The sequence below is a fragment of the Aegilops tauschii genome, chromosome 2, assembly GCF_002575655.3.
Source record: "Aegilops tauschii subsp. strangulata cultivar AL8/78 chromosome 2, Aet v6.0, whole genome shotgun sequence".
NCBI lineage: Eukaryota > Viridiplantae > Streptophyta > Magnoliopsida > Poales > Poaceae > Aegilops > Aegilops tauschii.
Window position 1 is genome coordinate 4945384 of NC_053036.3, and position 12604 is coordinate 4957987.

At 39.9% G+C, this 12604-nt stretch overlaps 2 protein-coding genes across 2 annotated transcripts; one reads left to right on the forward strand and one right to left on the reverse strand.

The window, feature by feature from the left end:
• Positions 1-4913: 4913 nt before the first annotated feature.
• Positions 4914-9190, reverse strand: LOC109784258 (desmethyl-deoxy-podophyllotoxin synthase-like). The gene is made up of 2 exons (XM_020342857.3): positions 8285-9190; positions 4914-5560 (listed from the first exon to the last, which is right to left on the reverse strand). Exons 1-2 carry the CDS (start codon positions 9185-9187, stop codon positions 4937-4939), a joined length of 1527 nt encoding a protein of 508 aa, XP_020198446.1. The 5' UTR covers positions 9188-9190; the 3' UTR covers positions 4914-4936.
• Positions 9191-10853: 1663 nt separating this feature from the next.
• LOC109784259 (zealexin A1 synthase) lies at positions 10854-12604 on the forward strand. Its single transcript, XM_020342858.1, has 2 exons — positions 10854-11750; positions 11981-12604. The coding sequence occupies exons 1-2, from the start codon at positions 10854-10856 to the stop codon at positions 12602-12604; spliced, it is 1521 nt and encodes a 506-aa protein (XP_020198447.1).

Consider the following 12604-nt stretch of genomic DNA (forward strand, 5'->3'; position numbering starts at 1 on the left):
ATGTCACATTAAAAAATGAATGATCACCTCAACATGCAATCTTGTATGCAAAACACCCACTGCCACATGCAACCATGCATGAGAAAATATTTATAATTCTACTTATATTGAAAAAATATTTTTCAACTATACATAATAAAATATAATAAGTCGTGTGTATTTTTTTAATTCTGATTCACATGTTATTAATCAAAATATTCATATTCCACACTATCAAATCTCACTGAAATATATTGCAACCGATTTCTGCAGCAATGCGCGTGCTATCACTTGGTATTCATTAACATGGCAAGTCAATTTCCTGCAATCACCAATGATTTCAGTTATAGATAATATAATTCCTACTTACGTGAACAGAGAAAGTTAAAACCCAATCCTATATGCGGTCTATAGTAGGGGAAAACTGAGTCGATCGCCCATTGACAAACAAAACATGAATCATTTCACAACGCTTGCTGTCGGTTCTTATTTACTTTCTCGGTTTTTGTAATTTTCTAGGTTTTTGCTTTTCCTAGGTTTCACTTTCCAATTTCTAGTTTCCCGCTTTTTCCTATTTCCTAATTCCTTCATCTCATATTAATTGACGCTCAAATGGATGTATCTAAACATATTTCAGTGCCAGATACATCCTTTTGAGGGTAAATTATTATGGTATGAAAGGAATGTTTTACCCTTTTAAGTTTCTTTTGAAATTCCATTTTATTTATATATTTGGTTTTAAATATATAAATAATTGGCCGATATCATGGGCATTATTTATAACATGTGAACACTTTCGACCTATGGCCAAACATTCTTTACATAAATGGAATTTTTGTAATATAAATGACCATTTATTAAGGGATGTGAACATTTTTTTTATAATTACACAACCATATTGAAAAAAATACGTGAACACTTTATTAATTAGATGAACATTTTTTAAATGCATGAACACTTCTAGTTACAAGTATATATATATTTTAAATATGGGAATACTTTGTTGTAGATTCATGATTTTTTTTAAACCCTAAAATACTTTTTAAAATGAAACGAAGTTTTCTTATAATATGAAAAAAATCGTAAAAACTATTTTGACTTCCTCAATTCGATACCGAATGCTAAAAGTGTAAATATATAATATCTATCTCTGTTTTTTTTCATATGCACATGTTGTTGGCTCTCTTTTTGCACGAACCTCCAGGTTTTTTTAAACCTTGGTTCTCTTTTTGTACAAACGTGCAAGTTTTTTAGCCTCAGATGTGTCAAGCCAGGTGGTATCGTATCAACATCGATGTGCTAATGGGCATATGAGCAGCACGGGTGCTAACGCCCGCAATAAGTGATTGGCATGGCTCGGTCTTTGCTGTTTCCTTCGAGTTGCTGCTCCAGCGTTTTGTTTTTTGCTTTTGTGCTGAAGTTTTTTTCCTGTTTTTTCCGCGGTTTCTTTCATTGTGCTTCCATTGTTTTTGCTGGTTTCCTATTGTGGGTTTTGTTCCAGATTTTTCGTGCTGTTTCATTTAGCATCACTGCTGCAAGTTTTTCTGAGTTTTTTGTGGTCGTTTTTCTTTTCCGCTTTTTTGGTTATCTATATCGGTTTCTTAACTTTTTCTTTTTAAAATAAAAGATGGACATTTTTAATCATAGTGCACATTTTATTGTAACATTGTAGACATTAATTTAATAAAAAGTGAACATTTTTTATTACAGGATGACATTTTTTTACATGGTGATCGATTTTTAATTGCACCACGAACATTTGTTAAGAACAGTGAAACAATTTTTTATACACAGTGGATGATTTTTAATACATGGCAAAGATTTTTTAAATATGTGCTGAACATTTATTGGAAGACACAACGAACTATTTACTATGCTTAAATAATTCTAGAAAAACCATGGCAAGAAAACCACAAAAAAATGACCAACACATGAATGTACCACCATCTCTCATAAAAGATAGTGAGGCTGACACTGGGAAGCCACATCAACCAGAACTGGGCCCTCGGCCCATCATTGCTAAAGAGTGCGCCACCTCTCATATGTGACGTTAATGAGCGTTACATAGGAGGTCTCATAAAAAGTGGTCTATTGGCTGCTTCAAGATAATACGCAAGCTTCTGAAGTTTAATTTTTTTATCAAAGTGGACCCAATACGAAAGCCCACATGAAAGGCTTTAGGGCGAGCATAGCCAAAACTTTTCATTAGTAGATCTTCAGCTTGCATATTTTTCTCAAATAGCTGTTCTAGTATTAACAATATGGAATAACCACATTCTAGAATTTTATAGGGATGCCACATGGTTTTAGTTTTTGCGTGGTCCTGGATGCAGATGAGCACATCCTTAGTGTCATTTTTATTTGCAAATCACCTTTGTAAAGTATTTGAAGAAAATAGGATACTTGGTTCCACAGCCGAAGGGGTTGAACCTGGTGGCTTCCCACACTAGTAGAAAAAGGGCGTTTAGTCCCGGTTCGTAACGACCCTTTAGTCCCGGTTCCAGAACCGGGACTAAAGGCCCTCCACGTGGCCGCTGCCTGGAGGTCCACCTTTAGTCCCGGTTGGTAACACGAACCGATACTAAAGGGAATTTTATGATTTTCTTTTGAAATTTTTTTATTTTCAAATTTTTGAATTATTTTAACCTCTAATCTCTAATCACCCCTCATCACTGCTCAATTTAACCTCTAATCTCTAATCACCCCTCATCATTCCAAAGCATCTAACTTCCCGGACGGTCACCCATCCTCTCACTACTCCAGCCTGAGCACGCTTAACTTCCAGGTTCTATTCTCCCTCGTTTCCAAGTCTGCACTTGTTGTTTTCCTCACAATAGTAAGATGTCAATCCTATTAACCCTCAGGAATTTAGCTTGAGCATGAAGTCACACATTTCACTGTTTGAGTTTGAAACTATTGTTCTAAAAAACAATAATTATTTAGTAACACTAATATTTCTTGAATAAGTAGTTTGACCATAGTTTGACCACAGTTTGACCAGATTTGACCAAAATTTTAAAAAACTGAAATAATTATTTAGTAACACTAATATTTCTTGAATAATTAGTTTGACCATTGATTGACCACAGTTTGACCACAATTTGACCAGATTTGACCAAAAGTCAAAAAAACTGAAATAATTATTTAGTAACACTAATATTCTTGAATAATTATTTAGTAACACTAATACTTCTTGAATATGTAGTCTGACCATAGTTTGACCAGATTTAACAAAAATTCAAAAAAACTGAAATTTGAGCATAACTTTTTTTTCCTTTTAGAATTTGAGGATTCTAAAAATTTGCAAACAGGAATTTCGTGCTGAACATTTTGATATATTATACGTTTTTTTCTGACATCGTATGCAAAAGTTATAGCCGTTTTACATTTTCCCTACACTTTTTGCAAAACATGTCCAAATTTAAGTTTTTAAATTTTCCTAACTAGTACATGTAGTAACATAACTACATCCGGAAGGATTTTAATTTTTGAAGTTTTTATCATTTTCTTTTGCTTTTTACAAAACTGAAAAGGCGATCCAGGGGGGGGGGGGGGGTAGAGTTTGAAAATGGGACCTTTAGTACCGGTTAGTGGCTCGAACCGGGACTAAAGGTCTAACCTTTAGTACTGGTTGGTGCCACGAACCGGTACTAATGGGCAACGCACCCTTTAGTCCCGGTTCGTGGCACCAACCGGGACTAAAGGTCCCATTTGAACCGGGACTAATGGATGTACGGTGCCCTAGCCGCTCGAACCGGGACTAATGCTCACATTAGTCCCGGTTCGTAATGCAACCGGGATTAATGCTATTTTCTGGCCGAACCAAAGGCCTGTTTTCTACTAGTGCCATAGGAAGATACTGGACAAATTAATATGAAAACTAGAGAACATGGAAGGTATGTTACATTCGTAAAATAAGAGCATGAAATGTTTTTTGAAAGTACTAATACGTTTGTGCTAGTGGCTATCAAGTTGTTCTTGCCAATACCCCCAATGATGTGGAAGGAAGCAAATCCATCTCGATGGTCAAGCCACCATTGCAATATTAAGACCACTGGTACCGGAATAATCCGACCATTTGAGCAACATGGAAGATGCACATAATGTTGACAATTGTTTAGGAGATTCCTGAATGTACAACTTCCATTAAAGATTCCAAAGTTTCTATGTCGACGAGCCAACTTAACATCTTCATAATTGCCAAGGTATATGGTGTTGTCACAACTACAAGGTGGTCGGGTGTGCACAGCAGGGATAGAGACATATGATTGTCTGCATATTTAAGTATGGTTGATGTCATTTGTACGTGGAGAAGAAAATAGATATGAGGAAGGAACGAAAGATGTCAATGGTGAGGTGGCATGGTAAAGCAAGTGATATGAGTGAGGCAGCGATCGACTGTTGCTATCGGGTGCCGGCCAAAGGAGGTAGAATGGGTGGATGGGATGCCAAGAAAATAGTTTTAGTGAATCATCTATGATTTTTCCTAATATATTTTTCTAGTACAGAAATGGAATGTGTGTCATTCCATTATTTTGGTCAATGCAATATATATAGGACAAATTTTATCTACCACCAGTGGTAGTTACCACCACTTGAATTTTATATGTTATATGTAGTATCTATCAAATCGGAGAGTATGTACGCGTAGTATGTAGTATATAAGAATGTTTAGGTAGTATATATACTATTTTTTGGTAGTATGTATCTTATTTTGAGTATGCTCTCTTTTACGTACAAATATGTACGTATTTCACAAATATAAGAAAAACCATGAGCCAACTTGCAATTTTCCATATAACTCACTTTGGAGTATCTTATATATAGTATATGAACATACTTAAAATGATAAAGTAGAATATATACTATCACATGGTAGTATATGAGACATGTGGGGTAACTACCCCCAGGTGGTAGGATGGATTTTCCCCAGGCATGAACATTTCTCTATATATGTCTACATGTGCTTGATGCATCCACGTGGAATAGCTATCAGTTGTAGGTCAGAACTTCTACCTACAGTCATCCCAAATTTTTCAGACATATCCAATGACTCTGGACTTGCCCCACCAGGAAGCACCCAATCAAAGTGGTAGAGCAGGTTTGCCAAAGTGATCTCTAAGGTTGACGCGCCGAATAGCATCCCAGGACATTGCCTTCGTCCAGCACCAAAGGGGGTGAATTCAAAATGTGTCCCATTGTAATCTAAGTTGTTGTTCTCAAACCTCTCTGGCAAAAAGGCTTCAGGGTGTTTCCAGTACTTTGGATCCCTAGAAACTGCAAAGACATTAATTAATATAGTGGTGCCTTTAAGCAGCTCATAACGCATAATTTTACAATCCATTCTGGCCATGCGTGGGATTAGTGGAGCTGGTAGGTGCAACCTAAGAACCTCCTTAATGACCATTCGCATGTAGTGGAGGTTTCCAAGGTCACTATTTTTTATGATTGTTCGATCTTGACCTAATACTTTTCTTATCTCTAGTTGAGCCTTAAACATTGTTTCAGGATGACGGACGAGCTCTGACATAGCCCATTCCAAAATTGTTCCTGTGGTATCTGTGGCACCAGAAAATATATCCTGCAAATGAAAATTAAGGTATGTTAAATTAGATCATACTTCTATATGTCGCACTTATAATAAAACAATTTGTGAAACAAAATATCTCATTTGAAAAATTGTATGTGGTATTTTGAAGTGAACTAAAGGATTTTTTTACATACTTTGAAGCCTAAATCCCATTACAAATATTTTGTGAACATTTCGAGGCACTCAAGGCAAGTAACTTCTCAAAGTATGATATCATGTGAGGCCATATGCCTCCCCTCGGGTTACACTTGACAGAGAAAGAGGTGAAAGATCACAATTGCAAAAATGGGACACTCAAGTTTATGAGAATATGATTTCTGAGTGGTTTGATCAGGATGTTTGTTTATTCTTATAGAAGACATCACCACTTTATAGTCGATGTAGGCATCTCTATAGTGGCAAAAGGAAAAGCAAACTTAATAAAGCAACATAGGTTATCTTCATGATCTTTCACAAAATTCATAGCAGCGCATGATTTCCTCGATTGCTAATGATGTGATAAAACTTACAAAAACCCATTTCATGCTAGGAAAATATTGTGGAAGGGCTTATTATTCATGGGTTGCATCAAAGACAAGGGATTCTCAAAATTGTTTTTGGCGAGACTTATGACACTGTAAAGTGGATGTTCGTTCCACAACCAATGTTCATGCAATCTTTCGCCTTTATGTGATGTCACTTGAAGGTAAAATGTATGCAAGGTGGGTTCTTCGGTGTGAAAATCAATGATGATCTAGAACATTACTTCCAAGAATAAAAAGATCTCCATCAAGGGTTATTTATTTTCATCAGTGTCGCTCAACATTATGGCGGATATGTTGGTTGCAATATTAAAAGAAAGAAGGATTAAGGTCAATGCCATGGTGTTCCACCCAGGTGGGTCATGATAGAATATATGTACTCATTATGAGGTTCATACCCTTATATTGCTACACCATGATAATGGATAGGCAAATAACATGGCGTCCGTGTTATGAGTTTCTTTGAAAATACTTAACAGTAAAGATTATAATTTTCCACAAGGGTGAAATCCATAAAGCTAACGGATATAGTGTGTGGACAACATCAATGTCTAGGTGTTTGTTTTGTCAAGTATGTTTTTTTCCTTATATTATCTTGTATTCGGATCTTCTACATGTGTCTTCACAATAGTGATTGGAAAGCAAGAGACTATTGAATTCATTCACACTATTATTCACATGTTTATGAGGTCATTTCTGAGATATCCAAGCAGAATCCAGAAGAGATCCTATTTCAGCTCTAGCATCTACCGGCAGAGCAAAAACTCAAAAACACAAATAAATTTACCAAGAAGATTCATGTGTCTAGGAAAGAACTAGAGAGGTCTTAGAAGAAATGATTTGAATTTAGGACTACTATCATTTTAAGAAATTATTTTTAATTCCAAAATGGTTACAATTTGTGATATGATCTCCTAATGTATATGTACTCATGGAGTGTGCCGCTTTCTCTTGCAAAGTGTGGGACTATGCATTAAATTTGCTTCAAATAGCCCACTCTATTTTGATATATTTCCTTGTTTTAGAGAATTATTGTTTGTATCCAGTTTTTTCTTGGATTTCTTTGAACAAGTTTGCTAATTTGTTCTTCAAGTAGGTTTTTTAGGAAATACAATCATTTATATACTTCCTTTAGCAAATGGCCTGGAAGTATCGTGATGCTTAGCCATTCTTTCTTTTGTCCGAACTTTTTAAACATTCTGATAAATATAGGAAAACGCCAGTGCCTAGATGGAAAAGATGGGCTTTAAAATGTCGAAAGGGAAAATAAAGAAAAATAAAAGTGAATGGATTGAAGAGTAAATTGAGCTAGAAAAATAAATAAATATGTGTTTTTCCTTTTTATTTGATGACTGAAAATAAATAATCTACAAAATAGGTACAAATGATCTCTGACAAGACCAGGAATAGTAACATAGGATATTTGGAACATTTAAAAGATCGGACAAATCTTCCATGGTCAAAAACCAAGCAAGTATATATATGTGTATTTATAACTTTATATTTCGACAATTAGAGAAATATATTTATATGTCTTGTCAGGTAGTAATATGGTCTGGCCAGACGTAGTGGACGGGTGTACAATGAGCATATGGGAGCCAATGATAAGATATTGTAGTTGGCTACCATGAAATTTATATTTCTAACTAAGGTTTTTTTATTCCATTTTTTTTTGGGACGGGCTAGAATACCTATTTTCGGTAAATCATGGAATATTTTAGATTGAAACTTTTGAATGAATTATTTAACTTTATGTTGCATTAAAATATATACTATTTGACATCACTTAGACGAATACTCTCTTCTGTTCCATTGGTCAGCACATATGCATGGCCTTCTTCCCATAGTTGCAGAATTGTCATAGACACCGCACGTTTACACCAGTAATACAGTTGTGATAATACATGCATACTTATCCTATTTGACACAATTTTAGTGTTTCGATTCAAATTCATTTGAATATTATCAAGTGTTACCACAGTTTCTCGGCGGTCATCAAATTTTCCTGTAACAGGTGGATTACCAGAAATTCTGACCAGAAAGAAATAATCTTGACATATATGACATAGATAATGGTAACTAAATGGTTAATGATTTAAGTTTGTCGGGACAAAAGTAATCAATCTTTCCTATCTGGTATCATATGTATGCATCTGTTACGAGTAGAAAAAGCTTGCTTGTTAAGAATACTCACAAATAAGACGGCGCATATGCTCTTTGTGGTTAGAGGGAATCCCAACGAATCATCGTTCTGTAGCCTGAGCAGCACGTCCAGCAGGTCCTCGTCATCAGTGCTTGAGGCCCCATCACCAGCAGCTCGCGCGGCCTTGCGCTCCTCGATCACGTCGGCGATGATGCGCTGCATGCGGCCGTAGCTCTTCTTCATGCGCCGCGCGCCAAAGCTGAGCCACCGCGCCAACCGTGACGACGGGAAGAGGTCGACGAGGCAGAAGCCGCCCAGCAGGGTGAGCACCACGTCCAGCTCGTGGATGTACTCGTCCTGCTGCGTGAACCTGCCGCCGAACACCGCCTGCGACACGACGTTGTTGCTGAGCTCCATCATTTTCTCGCTGATGTTGATGCTGTTGCGGGCCGCCGCGGCGGTGGCGATGTCAGCCAGGAGGTTGCCCACCTCCTCTGGCCGGATGCTCTCCATGCGCCTGACCTGCATGGAGCTGAGCAGCTCCACAATGCAGACCTTGCGCATCTGGCGCCAGTGGTCGCCGTAGGGAGCAAAGATGATGCCCCTGCCGCCACAGCCGGCGATGTCCTGCGTCGGGGTGCCCGGCCGGGTGGCAAACGTGAGGTCGTTGGTCTTCATCACCTGGGCCACCGCCTCGGCGCTGGAGACCACCACGGCGTCCACCTCGCCTAGCTTGAGGTGCATCATTGGCCCATATCGGCGACACAGCTGCGTGATTTTCCGGTGTGGGACGAGGCTGACTACGTGGTGGAGGCTACCGATGATCGGGAGAGTCCATGGCCCTGGCGGCAGCTGGTGCTTCTGTGGCTTGTTCTTGCCGCCGGCGAGCTTGAGAAGCCAAAGGGCAAGCGGCATACCTAGTGCTACGAAACACAAGCTGAACCACCCCTCCATAGCAGGCAGCTTGCATTGGCAAGTGCAGTGGTAGTGGTACTGATAACTTACATGTCTGGTATATATATATATATATATATATATATATATATATATATATATATATATATATAAAAGCATGCATGTTCTTTTTTCTGGCGACAGAGGAGCTTTCTCTCTCCGGCTGCTAAGTGAGTATACAGTATGAAAGTTTGAGCCGTTTTCTCTTGTCAATTGGTCTCAGCGATGGGGTTAGTACAAAAGGCATTACACGCATCAAACTCCACTTTCATTTTTTTTCCCAGTCAAATTTCTCTATAGAAAAATTAATGAGCTAATATGTAGGAGTACAACACAACCAAACTATATTTAATGATGCATATAGTGGAACTAATTTGGGATTGTAAATGTTGACTTATAACAAAGCTCTATGACTTTAAATAAGTTATGGCGAAGAAAGAGAGAGCGGCGTTTGGTTCCTAGGCTTAGATGAGCCCGGGTGTGAACAGTAAATTCGTTAAAATAGCAAAAAAAATTTCCAAAAATCGTTTTTTTGTGATGAAAGATGCTTGAGTGCGAGATGTCCGTGCCAAATTTGGTGAAGTTTGGACATTTTAGAAAGCTGTCTGCAAATAAACAATCAGGCATGTGAGGAAGTTTGATGTTCTGCACTGTTCGGAGGTCGTTTTGTCTCTTTTGACAAGGCTCATCGAATGTCCAAACTTCACAAAATTTAGCACGGGCATCACGAACTCAAGCATGTTGCACAAAAAAAATCGGAAGCTATGTGGTGAAGCTTCTGGCAATATTGTTCTGGTTTATAGCACTATGGGTCTGGTTTGGTTTGTGATTGCATCTTCCTTCAAAAAGCATACAAGTTGTTTTTGCCGCCTGATGTATCTTTTAATACTAAAACATACATGCTCTTTTTCTGGCGGCTATGTGGCGAAGCTTCCGGCAGAGAAGGTTTCTCTTTTCTGGCTGCTAGCTGAGTATGAACGTTTGGGCCGCTTTCTCTTTTCTGGCTGCTAGCTGAGTATGAAAGTTTGGGCTGCTAAGATTGCAAATTGGTTTCCCTGGGTTAGTGCAAAAGTCATTAGAAGCATCGAACTCCACCTTCTCCATTTCAAAATAATTGAAGTTCATGAGCTAATACATACAACCAAAGTTTTAAATAGCGCGCTAAGCCACTTCTAAATGCTATAGCGTGCTATAGCGATGCTATAGCGCGCTATTTAAAATGTTTACTCATGTATTTGGACAAAAGACCCTTAGCGCAAGACCTCTTCTAAACGCTATAGCGTGCTATAGCGGTGCTATCTCACGCTATTTAAAACTATGCATACAACATGACCAAAGTACATTTGATGATGATGGTAAATTATGCCTGATAGCAAACCTAGGAATTTATATAATTTAGAGCGAATAAAGAGGTCTAGTACTGTACACTATTTTTGTCATCAGCAATCTAGCCGCCAATAATTTAAATTTTGTCATACTATCTTTAAATTTTGTCATCAGCAATCTAGCCGTCACCAATTTAGTTCTGTACACTAATACATCTCGACTAGTATATAGTTGCATACACTAGCCAGTTCATGAGTCATCAGGACTTGGAGGTGATCACATCACATACATATACCGCGTCTCACTCCAAGCTGCGCTTGCCAACAGCTTGTAGCCTGCCATGGAGGGCTGGTTAAGTTTGTGTTTCATAGCACTATGCACGCTAATGGCCCTTTGGTTTCGCAAGCTTTCTTGTGGAAACAGAAAGCCACGGCTGCCTCCTGGGCCATGGACTCTTCCGATCATCGGCAGCCTCCACCAAGTCGCCAGTATGCTCCCGCACCGCAGGATGATGGACTTGTCACGCCGGTATGGGCCGCTGATGCACCTTATGCTCGGCGAGGTCCCCACGGTGATCGTCTCCAGCGCCGAGGCGGCGGCGTTGGTGATGAAGACGAACGACCTCGCCTTTGCTGGCCGGCCGCACAGTGCGACGCTGGACATCTTCGGCTGCGGCGGGAGGGGCATCGTCTTCGCCCCCTACGGTGACCCATGGCGCCAGATGCGCAAGGTCTGCACCATGGAGCTCCTCAGCTCCAAGCAGGTGAGGCGTATGGACGGCATCAGGCCAGAGCAGGTGGGCAACCTTCTCCGTTATGTCGCGGCCGCAGCATCCACGGGCGCCGCCGTCGATGTCAGTGAGAAGGTGATGGCGCTCAGCAACGACGTGGTGTCGCGGGCGGTGTTCGGCGGCAAGTTCCCGCAGCAGGAGGAGTACCTACGAGAGCTGGATGAGGCGTTCGTGCTGCTAGGTGGTTTCTGCCTCGTCGACCTCTTCCCGTCATCGCAGCTGGTGCGGTGGCTGAGCAACGGTGAGCGCCACATGAGGAGGAGCTATGGCCACATCCAACGTATCAACGCCGACGTCATCGAGGGGCGCAAGGCGGCGCGAGCTGCCGCACAGGACGATGCCTCCAGCACCGACGATGATGACTTGCTGGACGTGCTACTCAGGCTGCAGGAGAAGGACGCGTTCACATTCCCTATGACCACGGAGAGTATAGGCGCCGTCTTATTTGTGAGTAATTTTCTTTATGCTTCTTATTAATCTACCTATGTTATATCATATCTGTAAAGTTTTAATGCAAAAAGAAAACCCCTAGATTCATCATTTCATAAATGTGTTAGTCTCAACTTGTTTCATAGATTTACAAACGTAAATTGTTGTATCTGAATTGATTATTGTTTCGTACTACTACATATGCAGAAACAATATATAAACATACATACCACAACAATACTTTTCAGGACATATTTGCAGGTGCCACTCAGACCACGGGAGTTGCCTTGGAGTGGGCGATGGCTGAGCTCGTCCGTCATCCCGAAACCATGGCCAAAGCACAGCTTGAGATCCGAGAGGTGCTAGGTCAAGGTCGAGCTGTGTTTACTAATAGTGACCTCGCCGGACTCCATTACATGCGGATGATCATTAAGGAGGTTCTTAGATTGCATCCACCAGGTCCTTTGATCCCCCGCAGGGCCAGGGAAGACCGTAAAGTTATGGGTTTTGACATGCTTGAAGGCACCAATGTATACATTAATGCGTTTGCAGTTTCTAGGGATCCAAATTGTTGGGAAAGTCCTGAAGAGTTTAAGCCTGAAAGGTTTGAGAACAATAACATGGATTACAATGGGACATACTTTGAATTCATCCCCTTCGGTGCTGGTCGGAGGCAGTGCCCTGGCATACTTTTTGGCACGTCAACCATGGAGATCGCTTTGGCAAATCTTCTCTACCACTTCGACTGGGTGCTTCCTGACAAGGCAAATCCAGAATTTTTGGACATGACCGAGAAATACGGGATCATCGTAGGAAGAAAATATGACCTACAATTGTTACCCATTTCCCATGGAGGTTTCCATGCCATATAG